Source organism: Magnolia sinica, chromosome 5, assembly GCF_029962835.1.
Source record: "Magnolia sinica isolate HGM2019 chromosome 5, MsV1, whole genome shotgun sequence".
NCBI lineage: Eukaryota > Viridiplantae > Streptophyta > Magnoliopsida > Magnoliales > Magnoliaceae > Magnolia > Magnolia sinica.
In genome coordinates, this window is record NC_080577.1 from 72,114,532 (window position 1) to 72,138,800 (window position 24,269).

The window sequence follows — 24,269 nt, forward strand, 5'->3', positions numbered from 1 at the left end:
GAGCCACAAAAGTTTTTGATCAAGTTGATACTTATGTTTTCCCTTCATGTAGGTCTGTGTGGCCTTATGAACAAGTTGGATGGCAAATAAATATCATGGTGGGCCTTAGGAAGGTTTTAATGGTGGGTGTCATTATCCCCACTATTTCTTATGATGTGGTCCACTTAAGTTTTGGTTCTATCTCATTTTTGAGATCATGCCCTAAAATGAGCCGGCAAAACAAATGGACGGTGTGAATAAAACACATACATCATGGTGGGCCCCAAAAAGTTGGTATCTGTAATAATCCCAAGTCCTAAACTTTTACGCGAACACGAATTGCGTGGTGATCCCACGTGGTGGGATTTGATTAGCACATGGGTCACCGTTGAGATGGGGGCTAGGTCGAGTATGTAATGGACCTGACAACTTTCAAACATGCTTTATGTAGCTCCATCTCTTACCGTGGCACATAGCCTAATCAAATCTTGTCATGTCATGTTAGGTCACCCAAAAGGTTTGTTGTGCAGTGATAGTGATACCCACCTTTCAAACCTTCCTAAGGCCTACCGTGATGGCTAATTGCCATCCAAACTATTTATAAGGTCACATGGACATGGATGAAGGGAAAATAAAAAATATTATCTTGATCCAAAACTTATGTTACCCAAAAAGTTTTCAACGGTAGGCATTTAATCCTTTGTGTGTTCCACCCGAGCCTTGGATTTGCTTCATTTTTTAGCTAGTACCCCAAAATGATATGGAAAATGGATGAACGGTGTGGATAAAACCCATATATCATGGTGGCCCCTTAGAGCCCCTTTCCATTCCTAGCTTGGGGGACACAGATTGGGTATTGCCCTCGTTAGGATCTAGCCAGAGATGGATGATACAGTTAGGGACTCTGTGGGGCCCACCATGGTATGTGTTTTATCTAAGCCATCCATTCATTTTGTCAAATCATTTTAGGGCATGAGCCCAAAAAAGGAGGCAAATCAAAGGCTTGAGTGGACCACACTATAGAAAGAGTGGAGATTGTATGCCTTCTACTTAAAATCTCTTGGGGCACAAAAATTTGGATCTAAGCTGAAATTTATGTTTTTCCTTTAGATGTGGGAAACACATGGATGGCAAATAAATAGATTGGATGGCGAATAAGCATCATGGTGGGTCTTAAGAAGGTTTCAATGGGATAGCAAGGGGGTCATTGTCACCACTGCTTTCTGTGGTATGGTCCACTCAAACCTTCCACCTGCCTCTTTTTTTGACTCATGTACTAAATTGATATGTCAAAATGAATGGACGGCTTGAATAAAACACATATATCATGGTGGGCCCCATAGAGCCCCTAACAAGACCATCCATCTCTAGCTAGGTCCGGTGGGGGGAGTACCCAATCCGTGTCCTAGCTTAGGAAGGGTAGGGTGGTACCCAATATGGGTCCGAATTGGGTATGGCTACGTCCTCACCCAAGATGGTGCAACCCTTATTTTGGAGCCCACCTTGACCCATTTATTCTATATCCACCTCGTTTAGTGGTTTTTTTTTTTCATATCATTTTGGAGAATGAGGTTAAAAATTAAGAAAATTCAAGCCTCAAGCGCACCATATTATAGAAAACAGTTGTGATTGAATGCCCTACTATTAAAAACTTCATAAAGGCTACTATAATACATTTGATATATTTGTGACATTTATTTGCCACCCAACCCATTGATAAGGTTACATAAACCTGAATTAAAAAAAAAAAACAAATATTATCTTGATCCATGGTCCACTTGACAAATGGATTTGTTTGATTTTTTGGCGGGTGCGCATCAAATGATCTTGTAAAACGCATGGATATAGAATGGATGCATGAGGTGGTCCCCATGGCAATGGCCACACCATCTTTGGTGAGGCTGGTCCGCACCCAATCCGCTGCCTGCTTTGGGTGGGGAGGCCCATAACACCTGTATTACTCCTAACGTGGGGCCCACCTTGACAGTGGGTTGAATATCCACGCCGTACATCGTTTTTTCAAGCCCATATTAGGACAAGATTCAAGAACTTACTGATTGAATTCTGAGTGTATAGTACACCTCAGGAAATGGTGGTGATTGAACGCCCAACATTAAAAAAGCTTCCAGATCATAATGTTTATTTGTCATCCAACCCCTTGACAAGGTAAAAAGGAACTGGATGGATGATGAGAAAATTAAACACATCAACTAGATATAAAACTTTTATGGTTTACTGGTTTTAATGGTCACTTTTTCCAATGATATTGAATATTTGGATCTGCTTAATTTTTTGGATAACGTACTAAAATGAGCTGAAAAAACGGATGACTGGTGTGGATATATAACACATTTATCAATGTGGTCCTACACAGTAACGGTAACACCCACTGAAGTGTAACACCTAATCCGCTCCCTTTGGGTGGGTCCCTCTCTGACAGCGGCCTCGACGGTACCCAATCCGCGTCCGTCCGTCGTGGCAGTGTCACCGCGCAATTCGCGTCCTCTTCCATACATAATATATGTGTGAAAAAAAAAAGGCGTCCGGGCAGAGCCGTTGGCAGACTCCCAACCGTTGAGAAAGGAGAGAGAGAGAGTTCAATCTGCCAAGCAACATTCTGCTATGCAAGCCGCACGACACAACGCAGGTCTCTCAGACCCTCTCTCTGTTTTTTTTTTTTTTTTGGTGTTCTTTTACAAGGTTTTCCTACGTTGACGAAAGCAAAAAAGTCTCGATTTGAAGTGATATTTATATGGGAAAGTGTTTATCTTATTAAGCAGTAATATTCGTTTTGGGTTTGGGTTGAAAATCAGTTCCTAATCTCTCTCTCTCTCTCTCTCTCTCTCTCTCTCTCTCTCTCTATTTTTCTATTTTTCTTTTTTTTTTTTTTGTAGAAGGGGCTTTTAGTTCATTTTATCAGTTGGTTCAAGATTTTTTTGGTGATTTTCGGGTCAGAAGGAGAGTTTTTTGTGGGTTTGTGTTTGAATGATCAGTTTTGCCGACATTTTTTGAATTGGGTCTTCTAGTTGGGGTTTGTGATCTTAATGATCAGTTGGGTGGTGCCTTTTATTTATATTTTTCAATTATACATTTTCTTGGATATTCCACCAAACCATTGCAGGACAGATTTTTAGGCCCCCTAGTTGCCAATGAGATTAAAGTTTGGCAGAGTCTCCACATATTGAGGCATTACTCTCTCTGCCCTTCTTGTTGATTGTGTGTGTCAAGTACTCTTTTCCTAGGCTGATCTCTATTGAACATGGTTCAAAACCCAAGACTTGACTTGATTTCTAGCTAGGTGGGTTGACTTAAAGACTCAACTCGATGTTTAATTATTATAAATGAAAGGGTTTTGCTAACATCCCCACCTTCATGAGGACATTGCTGAAGTTCCCAAACCTCTTAAATGGCACATGGGGTGACCTATTATCAGTCCAAACCATTCCTTCATTCATACCACTAGGAGCAAGCCATGGTGCAAAAATCATGCCCATCAGGTGATCCTAGGCTTCTAATCAATAGCATGAAAATGGACGTCAAGATTGATAGGTGAAAAAAAAGGTCTAATCATCATCTTGAAACATCTAGTAGATAGATCCAACTTTCTATTTCTTATGATTCTAAAGTAACACTTTGATTTGATGATTCTAACCATATGATGTATGGCTTGTAAATGACAGATGGTTGTAACAAATGGCCCCATTGGAAGGATTAGGATCATCCGATCGGCATGATTCTTGCACCATTGCTTGCTTCTAGTTGTATGAATGAATGAATGGTTTAGATCAACGATAGGTCACCCTGTGTGCTGTTTACAAGGTTTGGGGTTGTTGCAAACCTCCCCAGCTCCCCATGAAGGTGGGGAGGCTAGCAAAACCTTAAATAAAATTATAAGGAACATTTATAAATATTTAAAGCGATTATATATAATATCATTAATATAAAATATAACATGTGCCAGTAGTTGTGGATGTGCCCTATTGGTTAGGAGTGTTGCTTAGCTTGAGAGAGGATAGGTGTTTGATTCTTCCTCCTTGCTTATTGATTTTGTATAAACCCCACCCTTTATAAACCAAGTGACTTGGTTTGAGTCATGACCAGTTGTCGAGTCAACCGAGTTATTGAGTCGACTTGAGGCCGAGTCACTTCCAATACTGAGCTTCCATACAACTAGGCTCAAAATCTCACTAAGTCAAGTTGACTCTGCTGAGTTCTAGGTCAAGTCAGCAAGGTTTGGAACAATGCTTTTGAACCAATGCATTGTTTAGTCTGACCTTGATGAGGACATCCGCATGCCCGTTCGAGTGTACGCGAGGAGGAGAGCACTGGTGTCTTTATGGTTGGACGACCCATACATGGGGCCCACTAGTGGGCGTAGATCTTTGTGACATCTTCCAGAGGAGCATCGAACTGTTGATTTTGATCGACATCTCATTCTGTCCATTGGATCGCGATCAGGACCATCTTCACCGTCGGATCATGACTGTGGCCACTTGTGCGCCCGGGTGGATGATACGTAGGCTTATGACTATCTTAGGATTTATTTTTCAGATTGGTTTATGTTTTGGACTATCTATGAGAGGTATTATGTGTTTTTCTTAGAGTAGGGTTAATTTGTTAAAAGTACATGAGATGGGACTATTTTGTAATTTTGAAAAATTTTCTGTGACTATATAAAGAGAGGTGCATGTGACCTCTCTAGTATGCTTATGTTCATTGAAAAAAGAAAAGAAAATTTCTTGTTTTCTCTCTACTCTTTATGAGATGTGAGGATATCTTTCATGTGATTTGGAAGGAAAATCGATGCGAGGCTTATCTTCATCAACGAAAGTGCGAGGCTTCCTTCTATCTCCATATTCGCATCTCTTCATCAACAATCAAGGTACCTTATTCCTCCCTTTCTTCCTCCTTTCTCCAAAACCCATTAAACCCCTTCCCATTCTTCTCCTTTACATCCTTCCCCACAAGCCGAAGCGTAGAATCTGAAACCCAACCTTACCTAGCCCACACATGTGACTGTATGGCCACATGTGTGAACCCATAGGGATGGCTGTATGGTCCCATCCCTTTACCCTTTGGCATCTTACTACCCTCACATCAAACCCCTTCATTCCTACCTAACCCTAACCCTAGATTCTTTTATCCCCCAATTTCCCCAAATTCCCAAACCCTAAATCTTCCTTAATTAACTCAAAATCCCTAACTTCGTCTCATCCAAAACCTTAATTCCCCTCTACCGATATCTAAATCCTTCAATCCCCTTAACCAATTCATCCAATTTAGCTATAATTTCATCTTTTTCCCAAATTTCCCTAACCCTAGATTTACCTACATCTTGATCAAGCAAGCCCTAGGTAATATTAGGTTTTTCCTCTTAAAATAGACCCATTCCTATGCTATTTGGATTTCCCTACATCCATTAGATCCCCGTTTCACGTATTCAATGTTCATGCAGAATGTTGCTTGTTAACCTAGTCTTGAACTATTCATAACTTCATAGAATTTTAATATGTGTGATGATTTTAGCATGTTTGTGATTTTTAATTAAACTTAATTTGCTGATTGATCTCCACTCATTGATTGGCCTCATACATTGGTCTTGCATTAGACCTCTCTTCGAATGTAGTTATAAGCCAATATCATCAAAGCCAGTGATAGTTATAAGCGCATACTATCAATGCTAATGGCTCTCCTCCGAGAACTTACACCCGTTTTAACTTGAAGTCAGGATGAAGTCCTGCCAGAAATTCAAAAAGACTCTACCATTCTATTTGTTTCTCTCTTCAGCACGAAGAGCAAGGGGCTAACAGTGACCAAATTCTTCCCATTTTGATCTCATTGGAGCAAAAGACTCTTCAGTAGACACCTCTCGCTGTTGCACATGTGTAGTTTTGTGGTGAAGCTGGTAGACACGAGCCAAGTCATCACGTTCAAAATATGCCTTGGCAACCATATCCCATATTTCTTTTGCGGTTTTCAAAAATAACAATCTGCAAATAATTTTGGTCTGCGTAGAATGGGGGCATGACATCACAATCAGATCTCACTTTCCTAGTTGTCATAGGATGGATCAATTTTAGATGGCTCCTATTCCTGGTTATGTACCCCAGTTTCTGTTTGCTCCAGTTGCACATCTTGGCAAATTAGGACAACCCTAAGTAATTTCGCGATCACTAAACCAAGATGACAATGATGACTGCTCCCTATTAGGATTTGTGTCTTTTGGCCATCTCTTATGGTCTCGTCTGCCACTTTAGTAATCCGTGACTGCTCCTTATTAGGATTTGTGTCTTTTGACCCTCTCTGTGCTATCGTTTGCCTAATGGTCCTTAATTTGTAGTGAAAAACATGTCATCGACTCTTACAGGAATGAATGAACCTTGGATATACTGAGAAACTCTCAGGTGAAGTGCCAACCTGACTATAGAAGTATTGCACAATTTGGTCAAGGAGGATGGTCTAGATATGTGAGATCTACATGATAAATATTGGGCCGACAAACATTCACTTTGGCAAATGGAATGGATGGGTTGTGAACAATGATTTATGGTTTGACAATTCATTGGCAAATCAGGGCACCGGAAAATATACTTGAAAATTTGAACCATTAAAGATGAAAAATATCCAATGTTCCTATTTCAACAAACAAATGTCCACGAATCAGAGGTTATGTTGTTTCAACTGATATCATATTGGGCTATTTTTTTTTTTCTTGAAAGATGAAAAGATTTCATTAAAAGAGGGGAAAAAAAACAAGGAGAAAGGCTGCTGAGAAAGCAGACCGCAATTACACTCCTAAAAAGAAAAAGTAAGGACCAAAAAGATCCTTGACATTAGAGCCCCATTCGATGATAAGACGCTTGGCCCTTGTCGCCACTGCTCCAACCGTGTTTGAGAAATTTCTGAAGCATTGACTGTTCCGTTCTCCCCAAACCGACCACCAGACTGCAAGAACTGACGTCCTCCAAATGATAGTCTTCACCTTTCCTAGATACACCTTGGGCCACGCTTGAAGGAACTGATTCACCTCACCCGGAAAGCACCAATATAAATTGAAACAGATCATGATCTCTGCCCAAATGGCTTGGACGAACCGACAATGCAGTAACAGATGATCGACTGACTTCGCTGTCCGCATACAGCAAAAGCAAATGTTGGGGAGAACCATCCCCTTCTTCCTTAGATTGTCCATAGTCAGAATTTTCTTTTTCCTTGCCAGCCATCCAAACGCTAGGATTTTCCGCGGGGGGGGGGGGGGCGGCGGGCAGCATAATTCCAAAGAAAAGAGAAATTACTCTTGGGATCATACTTTTGCATGTGCATCTGGTTTTAGAGGGATCGAACTGAAAAGAGGGACGATTTGTCCGGTTTCTAGAAAATATCATCTTCTGACGAGAGAGAGGGGGCTGAAGAATAGCGACATTCCAGGAGCCCCGTAAAATCTGGAACCTCCCAATCTTGGAGACTTCTTCTACATGTCACATTCCAGATGATTTTTCCACCAGCTTCAGTAAAATGATTAGCAACATATGAATTTTTGGACATGACAATACGATAGGAGATAGGGAATCTTAGTTTAAGCGTTTGATCACCTATCCAGATATCGTCCCAAAAGCTGATTTTAGCACTGTTGCTGAGCACAAAATCGATATTAGGGAGAACCTCCCGTTTCATTTTCATAATTTCTTGCCAGATATGAGTGACTTTGTGGGATGACAAATCTTTAACCCACCAGCCACCCGAAGATCTGCCATATTTACCCTTGATGATGGAACACCAGAGTCTACCTTCTTCAGCCCCAAGCCTCCAAATCCACTTTCCAAGGAGGGCTTTGTTCATAACCTTAAGATCTTTAACCCCAGCTCCCCCATCCGACAACTGGAGACAGACCTCCGACCACTTTAACAGGTGAAATTTCTTTACTATTTCTTTTCCTTGCCATAGAAAATCCCACCTCACTTTGTCGATAGACTTCCTAACCGGAGCCAGACACTTCAGGAGAGACATGAAATAAATCGGTAGGTTGGAGAGAGCGGCTTTGATTAACTTGAGGCGACCACCCAAGGACAGATATCGGCTCTTCCATTTCGATAGATACGACTGAAATCTGCAAATGACTTTGTCCCGTGAAGTATTAGGAGGTTTTCTGACACATGACGGCAAGCCCACAAATGAGGATGGCAGCGAATCTGTAGTACAACCAAGGGATTGAGCGAGACTTTCCACCTCCACTCTTTCCATGTTGATCCTGAAAATTTTGGATTTTACCATGCTCACCTTCAAACCGGAAATCGCTTGAAAGCAGCGGATAGTAGTACCGAGATTGGCCACCTTAGTCGATGCTTTAGAAAAAATTAGGGAGTCGTCCGGGTATTGGATGTGTGTGATTGGGCCTGCCATACCTTTGATTTCGAACCCTCCTAAAACACCCTCCTCTTGCCCTTTTAAAAGCATTCTAGACAAGGCCTCCCCTACAATTAGAAATAAGAAGGGGGAGAGAGGATCTCCCTGTCTCAGACCTCTATTGCTTTTAAAAAATCCTTTTGGAGAGCCATTTAATAAGATGGAAAAATGGGCTGATCTAGTGCACTCTCTCATCCAAGCTCTACACTTGTCCCCGAACCTCATACGCTTTAACATGTACTGCAAGAAGCCCTAGTCTACATGATCATAGGCTTTTTCGATGTCTAGTTTACAGACAATATGCTTCAGACCCGATCTAGCGCTAGCATCCAATATTTCATTTGCACTAAGAGCTGCATCTACTATCTGCCTGCTTGCAATGAAGGCACTCTGATTTTCTGATATGATTTTTCCAATGACCTTTGCCAGACACCTTGCCAAGACCTTAGCCAGAATCTTATAAGGGCCCCCCCATGGAACTAATAGGGCTGAAGTCTTTTAGAGAAGCGGCACCTGTCATTTTCGGAATCAATGCTATAAAGGACGCCCCTAAACTGGTAGAGATCTTGCTCCTTTTATGAAACTCCTTGAAATAATCAACGACATCTGATTTGATCACCGCCCAAAAGTGAGAGTAGAAGGATATCGGGAAACCGTTCGGGCCTGGGGCCTTATCAGCTCCTAGCGAATTGATAGCCCCTTTAATTTCCTCTTCAGAAAAGGGGGCTTCCAGAGAAACTGCCTCCTCCTCAGGAATAGAATTAAACTGAATACCATCAAGCTTAGGCTCGCGCCATTCTTCTTCGTTGAGAAGGGACCTGAAATAGGAGATCATTTCCTTAGTAATTTTGTCTTTGTCCTCTTTATGAACCCCGTCCACCAAAATACTGGTGATTCTATTATTTGTCACATGCCAGTTTGCCATCATATGGAAAAATCGAGTATTCCTATCTCCTTCCTTCAACCATTTCAGACGAGCCTTTTGTTTCCAAGAAATTTCCTTTTAAAGGACTCTGTTAGCAATTGCTTGAATCACCTGCACCCTTCTGGCCAGAGTATCGGGAGTGGAACTGTCTGCTTCAACCTGCGCATCTATGGCTGACAATTCAGCTAACAACATTTTTGATTCGTGATCCTTATTTTGGAACTCACTCTGATGCCATTCTTTTAACTCTTTCTTCAGCATCTTCAACTTGGAAGACAATCTGAAATCAGCAAAACCTTCTACCTTGAAACCTGCCCACCAATCAACAACCTTTTTAGAAAACCCCGTAATTTTGAACCACGATACATCGAAGTGGAAAGGCTTAGGCTCCCAATTCTGCTCTTCCACGTCAAGGGATATGGGATTGTGATCAGACGTGGTCCTGGGGAGAATAGATTGAGAAGATAAGGGGAAATGATCTAACCATTCAGTTGAGACAAGAAACCTATCCAGCCTATATATCGTGGGTGTCGCTCTCCCATTTGACCAAGTAAATCTTGCCCCTAAAAGAGGTAAGTCCACTAATTCTTCTTCTTCGATCCAACAAGAGAAGGACTTCATTGCCATGGAAACTGATCTACCATGTGATTTTTCATGGACATTCTTGATGACATTGAAATTCCCTGCTGTATAGCACGCTCCTAAGAATTTCTGCTTGGAGGCTAAAAGTTCTTCCTAGAAAAATTTTCTATCCCCATCTTGACTAGGCCCATAAACAGAGGAGAAAAGACAAGTGAAACCAGAGGAGATATGCTGAAGAATAATTGAAACCGAGAAATTGCCGTTCCAATTGCCAAGGACCTGCCAAGTAGACGACTTCCAAGCTACGAGAATACCTCCTGCACTGCCAATTGAATCCTTTGCAACCCATTTCGCGTCAGCAGCCCTCCAGAGAGAGCCCATTTCTATTGTCAAAATTTAAACTCTTGGTTTCCTAGAGGCAGATAATGTCTGGTTTGTATCTATTGCAGGTGTCTTTGATAATATTTTTTTTCTGTTTGGACCCCACTCCCCTCACATTCCATGAAATCAGCTTCATTTAGAAACAGAGCTTCCCCGGGCACCCTGGGTGGAGATCCTTTTCGATGGAGTGTCTGGATATCTCTGTCCTGATAATAAGCTTTGCAATTCCCTATTGCTGCGAATGCTTTGCACTTTCCTGTTGGAACATGGAGTTGATCTGCATCCTCTGGGTGATTTCTGATCTGCAAGAGGTCTTCCACTGGCCTCAACACATTGGAATAACGCTATCAAGTTCTCCGGACAATCTCCAAAGGATAGCCCGAGAGCTCTGCCCACACATCCCATAGCGTCTCCAATCCATTTCTTGTTATGGATCTTATCAATCAGATTTATACTTTTGGAGCCTTTCAATTGATGAGATGCATCTTCAGCTAAGGTCGATACAACTTCCACTCGAGTCTGTAGAGGTTCCGCTTCCAGGACCTTTATATCTGGGTGCTTTTAGAACAGGTCGAGAAGGCCATGGTCTGACCAATCACGGGCTGAAGAAGCAGGAGAGGATGGAACTGACATCTGTGATGGCAAATTCTTAGAATAAAAAGATCCTTGATCTATTTCGGAATTGTCGGTTCCCTGAATCATCTTCCTCGGACTTGGTTGGGGCAACGGAAGAAGTTGTTCCAGTTGATGATGATCATCGTAGTAAACGTGCTCCCCATAAGAGGCTGGGTGGAAGATAAGAGCGTCGGGAGGGATAGAAGGGGCCAGAGTGATGCTACTGTCTGTAATCGGGTTTGCCGCAAGAGGGAAATTGAGATTAAAGAATCTCGGATCTAAAGTCTTGGGCCCGCTGCCCTTCGGACCTGACAGACTTTTAAAACGACTACGAGGGCCCGAACTCCGTCTATCCATACATGTAGAGGCATCGGATTCGGATCCGAGATCGAGTGAATATCAGAAGCCTCGAGCAGCCTGCCTTCCTTGATCGACACTACATTCAAAGAGAGGACGCCACGCGTTTCGATCTCCCCATCAACGCCGCCCGATGGATGGTGGATACAATCCTCGGAAATAACACCTGGGACGTACACCGAGCGGGGTATAGAGAGAGAGAGCCACCTATCCCAAGATCGCATTCGGGATCATGATGGGCGGATGTCTCGACTCCACATGGTTGGCAAGGGGAGCTGGTACTGACCGAAGCATTAAATGCCTCCTAAGAAGGCGCAGACGCTGGAATCGGTGTTATGTGGGAGTCCTGAAAAGAAGTTCCTCAGTGCTTTGCTCCAGACCGATCTACCGTATCGGAAACAGAGGAGGGTTCTCTGGCACGCCAGAGATCACCCCACCTCGGACAGGGGGACTGTTTCTACTCCTGCTGGATAGGGAGGAAGATCTCCTTGTCCTCTACTACTACCTGAATCTGAGATGGAAGGGAGTCTCCTTTCTTCCTTCGCACCCTCAACCTGGCAACTGCCAGTTCCTCACCGAGCTTAGTTTTCTGATCCAATTTTATCAACGGCCCCAATACTTTTGCCATTGTGTTAAAGAACTCGTCATACCAGAGTTCAAGGGGAATCCCCCCAATGAGAATCCACACCCCCTCGTAACCAAAAATAGAGAATTCATCCCAGCTGAAAACAGAGCGGATAGGCCCGTTGTTGTGAAGAGCCCATGCCATTATGAGAATATCTGGATTCAGACTCGGCGTTAGCTTTACCCAAAGCTCGTTGTATCCAATAGGTTTGATTGAGAATTGAGAGGCTCGGATTCTGCAAACACCATCAATCCATTCCCTGACCTGTGATAATGGAACCCCTTCTCTCGTTTTGATTACCACCGAGTCCTGTAGTTCCCTCTTTGATTGTTCTATTCGCTCTTAACTGATGGTGATCTTGTATGCATCCTTTGGGTTCGTAGATCCCTTCTTCCTTTCTCTTGTATTTTTCGGATCTGTCAAAGGTTTCGATTGTCTCCTGTCTTGAGTCTGCTTCACCAGCACGTCCCGATATGATGCGGTCGATGTAGATAAGGTATTTGTAGCCAGCGCAGGTTGATGATCCGATTTTTCTGAGCTTGTACCCTTTCTTTGGTTTCTCTTCGTTCCAAATCTCACTTGTTGCACGAGCAGTTTCTCCCCCCCAAAACTCTGACCATGTAACATCGATACAGCTCGAGATAGTTCCTCCTCCGAGCTCATCCTAATGAGAGCAAAACCCCTGTATTGACCACTAACTTTGTCTCTGGGCATTATCACATCCATGACTGCCCCTGCTCTCCCAAACACCCTTTCAAGATGTAAAGGTAACCAACTTGAGGGATATCCCTTGACGAAAAGGGTTGGGAGGGAGTTGTATCTGTTTCTTCCCTTCCATCGATCCTTTTTTTTTCCTCCTACCTGAATCCATTTGTCTATTTTCTTCCCCTTCTGAATCTCCTTGTCATTCTTTGTAGTTCTTTTCCTTGATACGATCAGGGCCGTACTATGCATTCCTTCATTTGTAGCTTTTATCGTTTCCGGGTTCCTGTGTTCCTCCATGGTCTTCGTCGTCAAAATCTTCGTTGAGCCATGACGATGGAGTTAGCTTTGATTACTGGAGCTTCTTTGTGTTGAGGAACCGTCCACCGGATCCCCTCAGTCGGTTGATCGCATGACGATGCCTAGACTCATGAAGGTATGGCTGCATTCATATTGGATCCATGACTTGGAGACATTGTGTTCCACAATTTAGTTGGTATAATTTGAGTTAATCTATGCCACATGTACAATTTTCAAGTGCTAGTATATCAAGTGTCATAGGTTGCAAGTATCAAATAACTCTCTTTCCAATGACTTTCTTTTCTATCAAAACAAACACGAAAGAGATACACACACGCGAAGGGTAGCACACAAACATGCAAAGCAACTTCACGTTGTGATATGAGATGCAAGATCTAAACTTTCCATCATTCAGGTCAAGAATTAAACAGTGCTTTGAAGAAAAAAATCAGCTCATCCCACTTATCAGATGATCCTCATATTGTAATAAAAGTGGATGGACGAGAACAACTTGCTAACATTATTCATCTCTCTTCATGATTAATCCCATGGTTTTGCCTTTCAAAAAAAGATTAATCCCATCGTTCCTTTGGTAGATAATTTATGGATTGTGGATCACCCGATGTGTGGATTATTCCATGCTCAGACGTGGCTTTCTTACACGTGATTCAAGAGACATACATATACATTTACTGAAAGTGCACTTACAGGACATGGAGGGAATTTCACCAAATGGTGAAACTCGCTCTTTTTATGTAGTAGAGATTTGTGCAAAGTGTGCATGCCCATGCAAGCATGCACGTGTGCTTACACCTACACGCGCGCGCACACACACACACGTACATGACACATGCAAATATCCAATATGCACTCATGCATGCCCACCCACATATAGGTAGCTTGAATTGTAAATCAAACATGGAAGAATATAACTTACCTTGAAGGGAGAAGGATGAAGAATGGACTAAATATAACTTTCTTGCAAATCTCATAAAGCATCCCGCATCTTAAAACCATGATCTCATCCAAATCCCTCTTTGCTATGGTCTAGAGGAGATAACCTCTAATGCAAGGGCACACTCGAGGTTGGCGGCCTGTGAGAGGCAGGTGGCTCATGCAAGGCAGAACCCATGTGATGTGGGGCCCACAAGGGGGTCGACCGAGGACCTAATCCATGAGAAGTGGGGCCTGGGCCATGAGATAAAAGGATAGATTCGCCACACTCTATCAATTTGAGCTTTTAAAGCTAGTGGTTAGTTGTCCTGCATCAAAGTGGTATTAGAGCGGGAGATCTCGTGTCCAAGACTCCTCACCAGGAGTGATTAATGCAGGGGCATTTTCACATTGGGCTTGAGTGGGGTGGCCTGTGGGATATAGGAGCACACTTGAGGTGGGTGGCCCGTGTGAGGTGGGTGGCTCGTGTGAGGTAGAAACCATGTGATGTGGGGCCCACAAGGGAGGTTTGGTCGAGGACCTAACCCATGGGATGTTGATGCAGGACAACTAACCACTTGCTCTAAAAGCTTGAATTGTTAGAGCATGGCGAATTAATTCCTTTATCTCATAGCCCAAGCCCCACATCTCATGGGTTAGGACCTTGGCTGAACCCCTCTCGTGCGCCCCAAATCACATGGGTACCGCCTCACACAGGTCGCCCACCCCGAGTCTATCCCCGCATCCCACAGGCTACCCCACTTGAGCCCAGTGTGAAATGTGCATTAATCACCCCCGATGAGGAGTCTCGAACATGAGACCTCCTCCGTGGGCCTCACCCACCCTGAGTGATGTAGGAAATGAAAATTTAAACATGATATGCGAGATTCCAGGCTTTAAATCATACTAGTTCAGAAATAATCACACAAAATTCCACATCCCACATAAGGTCAAGCACTCAATCAAGGGGAATCTATGTAGGTCCAGGCCTACACTACACATGTTAGGGCTGGATCAATTAAAATTATAGACCAAATAATACTCAAAGGAGAGTGGATTCAGCCACACATGCACAAGAATAATTTCTCTAATCCAAGGGATTCACAAGTTTCAATTCGGGAAAACCTAGGGTTTCAAAAGTGGAATAGAACTTGGGGATTTGAAATGATCTAGGGTTAAGGTTATGGAAACAAGGTGAAAGAGGAGTGAAATAGAGATGAGATGGAACCTGTGATCAGCCCGCACGTGTGGACAGTAAATCGGCCTGACGCACGTGCGTGGATGGCGGCCTGTACGTGTGTGGGGCCCACGAATTTGGAATCGGCCAGCTAGGGCCTAGTTGGCCAGGGATGGGCCACCTTCCTTCTAAATTTCAGGCTAAACGGATGATTGGTTTGAATACGGTGCTCCACCGAAGTTTTAGCTCTCCTGCAGAGCCAGATTCTGAAAATCTGGTGTAGGGGAAAGATTAGCTGCAAACGTGGGTGGATTTGATGAGGGGATGATTGTAAGAGATGAGGAATATAGAGGGTAGGAGATGGGGGCGATTTATGATGGGTGTGGCTTTGCACCATGGTAGTTAGTTTTTCGAAGAAGGGAGGGTTTCACACCCAATTAAGTTTCCATAACTCGGAGAATTAGAGAAGCAGAAAAACGCAAAATTTTATTAATCATCTTTAATGAAAAAAACCCTACAAGGGGTTGCCTATTTACAAGAAAAACCTATACCCCAAAAGCCGTGCCATGTGTGCGTACTATTACTTAAGGACGAAGTAATAAAAATAACAACTAATCAATGCAATTTAAACCGTTCATGATGTTCCTAATAATGGTAATAAGCAAAACTCAGAGTCTTAGGTCACCTAGGGTAGTGGGCCACACTCATGAGATCCAATGATGGGATCCACATGATGATCGGGTCCACCCCAAGGAACCAAAACATGTCCTCTAACTAGGAAGCCCTTTATGGATGTCGTCATTGATTCAGATTGAAGGTGGGGCCCTTCTTGCGTACGTGCGTAAGGGGGGTGCGTGTGTGCGTGAGATGTCCCCATCACTGAGTGTGCCCCTGCATCCCACAAGCGACCCCACTCAAGCCTGGTGTGAAAATGCCCCTGCATTAATCATCCCCAGTGAGGAGTCTCGAACACGAGACCTCCCGCTCTGATATCAATTTGATCAGGACAATTAACCACTTGCTCTAAAAGCTCGAACTGTTAGAGCATGGCGAATTGATCCCTTTATCTTATAGCTCAGGCCCCACATCTCATGGATTAGGACCTCGGCCGAACCCCCCTCGTGGGTCCCAAATCACATGGGTACCGCCTCACACTGGCCGCTCACCCCGAGTGTGTCCCCGCATCCCACAGGCTACCCCACTCATGCCTGGTGTGAAATGCGCATTAATCACCCCCGGTAAGGAGTTTCGAATACGAGACCTCCCTCGTGGGCCCCGCCCACCCCGAGTGTGCCCCTGCATCCCACAGGCGACCTCACTCGAGCCTGGTGTGAAAATGCCCCTGCATTAGATGTGGGGCCTGGGCTATGAGATAAAGGGATTGATTCACCATGCTCTATCAGTTCGAGCTTTTAGAGCAAGTGGTTGGTTGTCCTGCATCAACCTCTCTTTTATGCTAGGATCTTTAGAGATGATAAGAGACTTGAATAAGGTGGGTCATAAGATCCCTAGGATTTAGATAGGAATGGCCTTATATCACAATGACCAAAATACGGCTGATATGTACACATGCCCCATCGCACTCTACATAACCACTTTGGCACTTCCACACTCAAGCATCCAAAATTGCTAAGCTGTTCCTTGTACTATCAGTTAGTTCCTCCACAAGTATCTTCCAATTATCAAAGAATCCTGTCCCTTTTGGAAAAGATGCAAGCTAAGAAAATATGTTACATCTTTTAGACGCTAGAAAACATCAATTGAACCTTTTTCCAAAATTGTCAAACACATAGTTTTGATGGCTTCACACAACTTTTGCTGATTTATTGGTGCCAAAAATAATATGAGGAGATTGTGGTGGTTCCTAGGGCTGCACCAGAGATTAAGAATCTTCCGTGTATGCTGGATATGACACCATCAATCATGTGAGAACCATTCACCACAAATTATTTGCAGATTTGGTAGGCAGACCATCAATCCTTCTTAGCGAGCTTGTCTAGTATCGAGTACAAGAGACCTTAAATGTTTGCAAGTTTCACTTCTTGATAACGTGCAATAGTTAGGCAGTGAGTGTTGGGTTGTGTTGGCATGGGAGTAGTTTGCCTAACAACTACACCTCCATGAACATACTTTGCTTGTTCGCCCTTTGGGGCATGCATGTAATAGTTTGTGCTAGAGATCGATACTGGGTGGGACCAAGTTGTCATTTAGTGGGTCAATGCGTCTTTGCAATGGCTAGTTCCAAGAACCCGGATAAAAGAGGATGGTTGATATCTAGTGGGCAACCAATCGTATATCGTTTGCCAATCTACTATTTTAAAGCCAACCCTAAATTGTTTGAAAGGTAAGATGATGATGATGATGACGACGACGGCAACAATGATTTAATACATCTAATATACTATAAAAAATAAAAATAAATTGAAGGGTAATACATATAATATACTGTCGGCAGCTTATTATTAGAAAAAATGTTCATAATAACCTGTGCAAGGATTTACATGCCTGACAGATCTAACTTAATGATCTTCACTTGATAATAAGTGCCCCTTGAATGTGAATAAGATCTCTGAAATTGCAAGTTTCATGTATACTTACCTTTCAAAGTATAAGTCCCATTACCTTTCAAAGTATTAGTCCCAACATTTCCCACTTCCCTAAAGCGAACTTGCAATAATCCATAGCCTCGTGTCCTCAACGTGCTACCAATTTGCAAGGTTATCTGTGGATAAGCTCTTCAGTTCCACATCATTTCTTTTCACAAACCCCTCATGATATGGTATTTCCTCTAAATGGACTTTGCACCTTTGTGATTTTGAAGGCTCCTGACACTTCTACATTGCACTAATGTTACTGTAATATATTTTGATAGGAGAAGAAGCTGTTGGGACAATTGTACTTCCCAAGTGAAATTCCATAGCCTAACTGCTTTTGGCTGGACTATATTCCAGTTTGTGAAGTCTACAATGTGTTTCAGCTTTACACTGCCAACTGATGCAATATCCTCTAACTGAAAACATAACAATTGATGGATTTTTAGCATCCTTGTTAGTCTGGAAATCTCAATCTGTATATCTGACGATTAATAGGTTCGAGCCTCGATAGATGAGAAAGTAGTTTATATTTTCAATCGCCTTTTTCATTATGTGCTTGATGGTTGTCCAGTGCTCATGTGCTGGGTTACTCGGGTCCTTCTGACGACTCCCAGTACAAACAAATGTTGGATCTTGAAACAACATTGCATATATGAGACTTTCAACAACAAAAGGCAAATGGGATCCTTTTCCTTTTTCAATTTGTCCTTTGGAGATCTAGGACTTTGAACATTGAAAAGGCAAACACTATGCTGGAAAGGTAATTCTCCATTTATTGCCTCTTGCGTGGAATATTCTTTAAGATCTTATCTACATTTACAGTTTGGGGAAGTCCTACTATTCTTGATTTCCTTATCACAAAGCAATTTTCTTCATAAAACGTTGGACACCTCTACGAAGTCCTTCATGTTGAAGTTTGTTGGGAGCCATACTTCAGTATGTGAGGTTAAACCCATGTCAGTTCCATTCATGAGTATGACATTTATGCATACTATGAGGAACACAATTTTAATCTCACTGCACATGCGATGTACACATGGTTCTTTTGGTTTTGAGTGATCATTATATGTTATTTCACTTTCTAAAAGACAAACATTCTAATTACAAGAAACCTATTTGAGACCATAGACCTATCTGACATATGCATCTCACATTCCTGAACTAGTTAGAGCAACCCAATAGGTTGTTCCATATAGATGTCCTCATCTAGCATTACATTTAGAAATGATCTCTTTACATCCGTCTGTCAACTCTCATAATTGTATTGCCCAATTGTTGCTAATAGAATTTGGAGGGAGTTCACTAGCCTACCAGTAAAAACATTTCCTCATAATCATTATCTTCTTTCTGAGTATAACCTTTTGCAACAGTCGCGCTTTAAAGCTCAGCCACTTTTCTATCCATGACTCTTTTCGTTTGTAAATCTGTTAACATCCAATCAATTTCATGCTTTGAGGTGATCTGCACAAGTCCCGACATCATTGGTATACATTGGTCCCAATCCGAATTCCATAGCATCCATCCACCTTTGCATATGCTGGCTATTGAGTATTGATAACCTCATTATTGATCTTTGAAACCCAATCCAATTCAGCTGCAACCACAGTGAAAGCTGAGATAGACACCGTGTTTTGGTTCTTGGTGAGCTCCTGCTTTACTCAATGGCGATAGACTACCAGTCTCTTGCATATCGCTTTCATTTTTGACAACCAGTGGAACCAGTGGGACAGTCTAAGGATACTCAATTCCCTATTAATCTAAGATCAAGCTTGCTAGAACCAAGGCTGTCAAGGATGAAGTCATCCTCCAGGAAAAGGACTCTCTAGCGGTCAAGCGTGGGTGTAGTATTGATGAAGGACGGATGGTCTATCTTAAGATGAAGCAATAAAAATCAAATTATGGATTAATTAGAGAAATCAATGCGCAAAATAAAGCTAATCTATCACAAATTTAAAGAATTCAAGTATTAAATATGCTCGAGTTCGAACCAAACAATAATCCCGCATTGAGATCTTGTAAGACATTAATCAATTAGGACCTATGGAAGGTAGAACTTCCATCTAGCATAGGGATTAATTTTGATTCAAAGGGAATCACTTATCCTAGACATTGGTAGGTATGGTCGTACGGTTTGGGTAGGGTCTAGGTTTAGGTGGTTTTGGAGATAATGGGGATGGATTTTGGGGAAAACAAAAGGAGAAAAAGAAATAGAGAGAAATAGAAGAAGAGAAAAGCGAGGAGAAAACTTTAAAGGAAGAGAATAAGAGAGATAAATTGGAATCACTCCAATGGCTTCACACCAACTCCAATCACAGGAGATTTTCTTAACTCAAAGCAAAAAGAGATTTTTTTTATTTCAATACATAATAATCCCTGAGGCTACTCACGCCCACCCTTTAATAGTCTAATTGGAAAGTTTTTTACAAAAATATCCCTATTGCATAAAATTTGACCCAAACACCCTTATTTCAACTAAAGCATAAAATAAACCAAAATACCCAAAATAACCAAACCAAATAACTAAACTAAGCCATCCCAATGACTCCATCGTGTCCAATGGGTCCACAGTCTTGATCCAATGGTCCAATTAGTGTATCCAGTGAATCCAACTGACTAGATGTGTCCAATAAGCTCTTATATGCAGCCCACATGCATCTTCCCAGTGTGGGGCCTTTAAATATGCATGTAGGGTCTTCAAAACATAGCTACGTACTCAATCTAGGGCCCATATAATGATCATCTAATCATAGAGATGCTGGAATTGGGGGCCAAAGCTCTCTGATATAATTTCAATGGTGCTCGGATGTCCTCATCAAGTATCCTTTCGTTCCCTTTGGGTATCTGAATAAGTAACATACATACGTCATCAATTTTAACTTATGAGTGCATGTGAAGGCCGCCCCCAAGTCTCCATTGTCCATATCTCAAATGGAGTTCTAGAAACCACTTTCATTGTAGCATACATTGTGTGTCCAGGACTGTGACCAAATTTCATATATTGATCTGCTTGGGATATCGGCATGTACAATGTGAGGAATCAACACATGGATTTGCACAAACTCCTACTTTAGAGGGTTTCTTGATTTGTTGGGATAATAAATTCTTTTTTATGACATACAAAAAGTTGTCAAATTACATGCCATGGAGAAATCCTTGATTGAAAGGGAAAACCAAAGTACATCTTTTGTGTAGGACGAGGAGGACAATGTGTGTATTGATGTTGATGATTGTGTGTTGTCAAGTATCTTCAAGGGTTTCAGGCCCCAAAGATGATCGATGAATAATCAGGCTCTAGGTGAGACATGTGCATATCGGTGCAACCTTGTGGGTGGCCACATGTTATGAGTTTTGTGTTCATACTGTTGCATTTCTGTGGAATAGCTCAGGTCATGAATGTCATGGCTAACCCTCTGTGACAGAATCTATGAAGTCCATGGTGTTCAACAAAAGGGTTTAAACATTGGTGGGACAAAAAAGATTTGACAATATTGACTGTTCAAAATTATATATTCCTTTTGGATTAAAGCGCAATGGTGCTAAGGTTCTGGAGTGTACAAGTAGACACTCTATGAATACTCACAAAGCATGTAGGACTCAGTGGCTACTTCAGAGGCTGGACAGTATTGCATTTTGTGGCTGCATGGTTAAATGCATGGGTCGCATGGTGAGATGCACATATGTGTGCATGCAAACTTGGATGGTTAGATGCTTAGTGCATGCAAGAGTCCACAGGATGTATAGGACTCACAGAAGAAACATAGCCCCATAGACAGGGCATTGCAACCAAACCTTTTGCAGCATGTTAAGGATCGGAGTGTCAACTAAATGTTTCTCGGGTTGGGCCCAGTGCATTTGATTAGAACACCATAGTGCTAGGTTTCACGGCCAACACATTCGCCTCAAGTGCCCAGGTTTTGTAGGATGCAAAGAAGGGACAAGGACCTTTCGGCAGGGGTGTCCTATGAGAAAAGAACTATTGACTGTTGTGAATCAAACCCTCTGCGAAATCTTGGAGTATATAGGCCATAGCCTGCAAATTGTAGTGTTAACTGCCTGCTGCTTTGGTCTTAGGCCCAAGATAGATGGTTGGAACACCAAAATGGTGGATTAGTACTAGGTTAACTGCAGACATTGCACCCTACTGTACGCTCTGGCAGGAGCTTCTGTGAGTGTATTAACACTATGGAATTGAAGTGCACAGATTGCACACTATTTGGCAAGAACCATGACAAAGGAATCATGTTGCTAGAAAAGGGTTTGCACTATGTATATGACTATATGGTGTATATGCTGGGTTCCACCCTGTTAAATGGTCCTTGTTGTGACAATGAAGAAGATGACAAATTGACAATGTTTCATAAGATGGACACATCCCAGTAAACATTCATGCATGGAGATAAAGGGTGACCTGTTGAGATCCAGAAGCTAGTAGTCCTGATCGCTGATGTGGGCATGATGTCCTTAGCTTGTCGGCTTAAGATATCCCTTCTGCTTATGATAGAGGAGATACATCCTGGACATAGACTGCAATGTTTGTTAATTGTCCCCGAGAAGGAAACTCCTTAAAGAAGAAGACATGACATGCATTCTATGGGATCTTATTTTAGGGAAGGACAATTTCCTTAATAAAGCAAAATGAAAGGAAAGGGGTGGTATAAAAGCCCGTAGTTGTTTGCAGCTTTGATTTTCATTGAATCTCCCCAAAGGATGCTTCATGTGGGTTCCAGGAAGAGGCAAGTGTGAAATTTACTCTTTGGGTCACCTAAAAGGGTGTTTTCAGCACTCTATTGCGAGCTAGAGGCGATGGTGCCCCTAAAAGGTGGGACTACTTGTGTGCAACCCCCAAATGAACTTGTTGGGTTGCCAACAAGCTAGGTTCACGTGGCAGCCCTTAGTTGGTGCTGGAAGAGCTCCCTTAAGTGGGAAGGGTTTCCCTTTACTTTCATGTCATGGTTATGTACCCAAGAGGGATTACCCTATTTGGATCGTGCGGATCCAACTAGAATTGATACACCATGTTCTTGATTTTACCTACCATAGCAGGTTAGGATATTCACAATGTTGGCCATTAACATGGCCAAGGGTTATTGGCCTGGTTTTGCCGGAGGCTCCCCTGTTGGAAAAAAGGGAAGAGAAGTGAGAAAGCCCAGTGGGCATTGGTCAATCCCCTGATGGACACGTGGCAGCACATTCAACCGTCTTTGGATTTGCTTTGGAAGTCCAAACAAAAGTGGTCAATCCCCTGAGGGACACGTGGCAGCACTTTCAACAGTCTTTGGATTTGCTTTGGAAGCCCAAGCAGAAGCTCTTGTGGGGGGTCCATGGAGGCTGGATTGGCAGCCTCAACGTTGGTGAGGCTAAGGAGTTGAACACTGTTGGGGCAGGCAGATTGCTCCAGTTCTGCCACATGGTGAAACCCGAGAGTGTCTAGACCTCAGATGGGTGCAGGACCCGTTGTAGATCACTCTGGTAAGTGCTTTTGCTGCGAGCTCCATGAGGAGCCTTGTGGCTTCTGCCTATGGGGGAAGCCACTGTGCTTAGGGTCTTGGGTTTTGGGAAGCGGAAGGCATAAGCCTTTCATTCAAAACTTTGGTTCACTTGATAGAATTTCCTGACGGCTGAAGATGTAATCATGACAGAGGTTTCTGTCCTTGTGTGATTTTCATACTAAAAAGGACATCCCCAAAACAAAATGTGCAGGGTGTAACTTATCATAGTTTTTACCTTATTAAGGAGAGTGTTATTCCTTCACTTTGCGACATTATTTTGTTTTGTAGTGTATGGTGCTCTTCAGCAGGCTTGAATTGCATGATCTTCAAAATAATCCTCTAAAGCTCTAGAGAGATACCTTGATCCGTGTTTAAAATCTTGGCTCACGACCAACATGCCTCTTATTTTCAGTCTGAAACCTTATGGATTTCTCAATGCCCCATACTTCTTTTGCAACAATTATATGAAGCTGTTTCAAGAATTATAATCAATGAAGCTTATGAAGTATCCATTACTTTACATTAAAAGGTTCACCCAAATAAGAAATGTAGAGATGATTCATAGGTTGGATAGGATTCTATACTGAGATTTGATAGGAGCCATCGTTTATCAATCATTGAATTCTTTTCACATTTATATGACCAAGACAGAGATGTTATCAAGAGTGGAAACTGAGGGATGTCTTTTTAGAAGGATTTCCAATGGAAGTTGAAGCTCCCATAAAAAAGACATTGGCATAATGACTAAATTAGCATCCGAGGATATTTTAACAGATAATAAATATAACCATCAACCAATTTTCAAGAAGTTCCAAATGATTTCGTAAACTTAATAGTTACTCTTAAAAAACATATTTAGAAGTATAACCATTTCAATTAAGTTTAGACACAAAAAACAAATTTCTCCTCACTTCTTGAGAATAAAGACAAATTTTAAAGCAAAATATCATCCTTCCTCACACATCAATTTGCATCTTCTCATAGCCATATGTAATGCTTTGCATTACTTAGCTTCCTAATTCTCTTGGACCCCCCAAATGAATTGCATTCGTGTACTGTGGCCCCATAATCCATGTCCTGGGAGTTAAGAGGGACCAACCATCAACACGCATGTCCAAGTTATGTAGGCCAGATTGCTTTCAGAGACATGCTATTCCTCCAAGGGACTGATTAGGGCCCTTTTGGGATTATAAACAAAAATTCATGA

The 24,269-nt window shown here is 42.3% G+C and overlaps 1 protein-coding gene across 3 annotated transcripts in view; it reads left to right on the forward strand.

Annotated features, from left to right (window-relative positions):
- The first annotated feature begins 2,574 nt into the window (after positions 1 to 2,574).
- Positions 2,575 to 24,269, forward strand: part of LOC131246140 (protein DEHYDRATION-INDUCED 19 homolog 6-like) — a 42,080-nt gene continuing 20,385 nt past the window's right edge. The window contains exons 1-2 of one of the 3 annotated variants that reach the window (XM_058246036.1): positions 2,578 to 2,626; positions 4,775 to 4,861. In XM_058246036.1, coding sequence (XP_058102019.1) covers positions 2,602 to 2,626; positions 4,775 to 4,861 — 112 coding nt within the window. In that variant the 5' untranslated portion in view covers positions 2,578 to 2,601. Of the gene's footprint in view, positions 2,627 to 2,918; positions 4,862 to 24,269 lie in introns of those variants that run through there. The other 2 variants (XM_058246037.1, XM_058246038.1) reach the window with 2 other exon arrangements.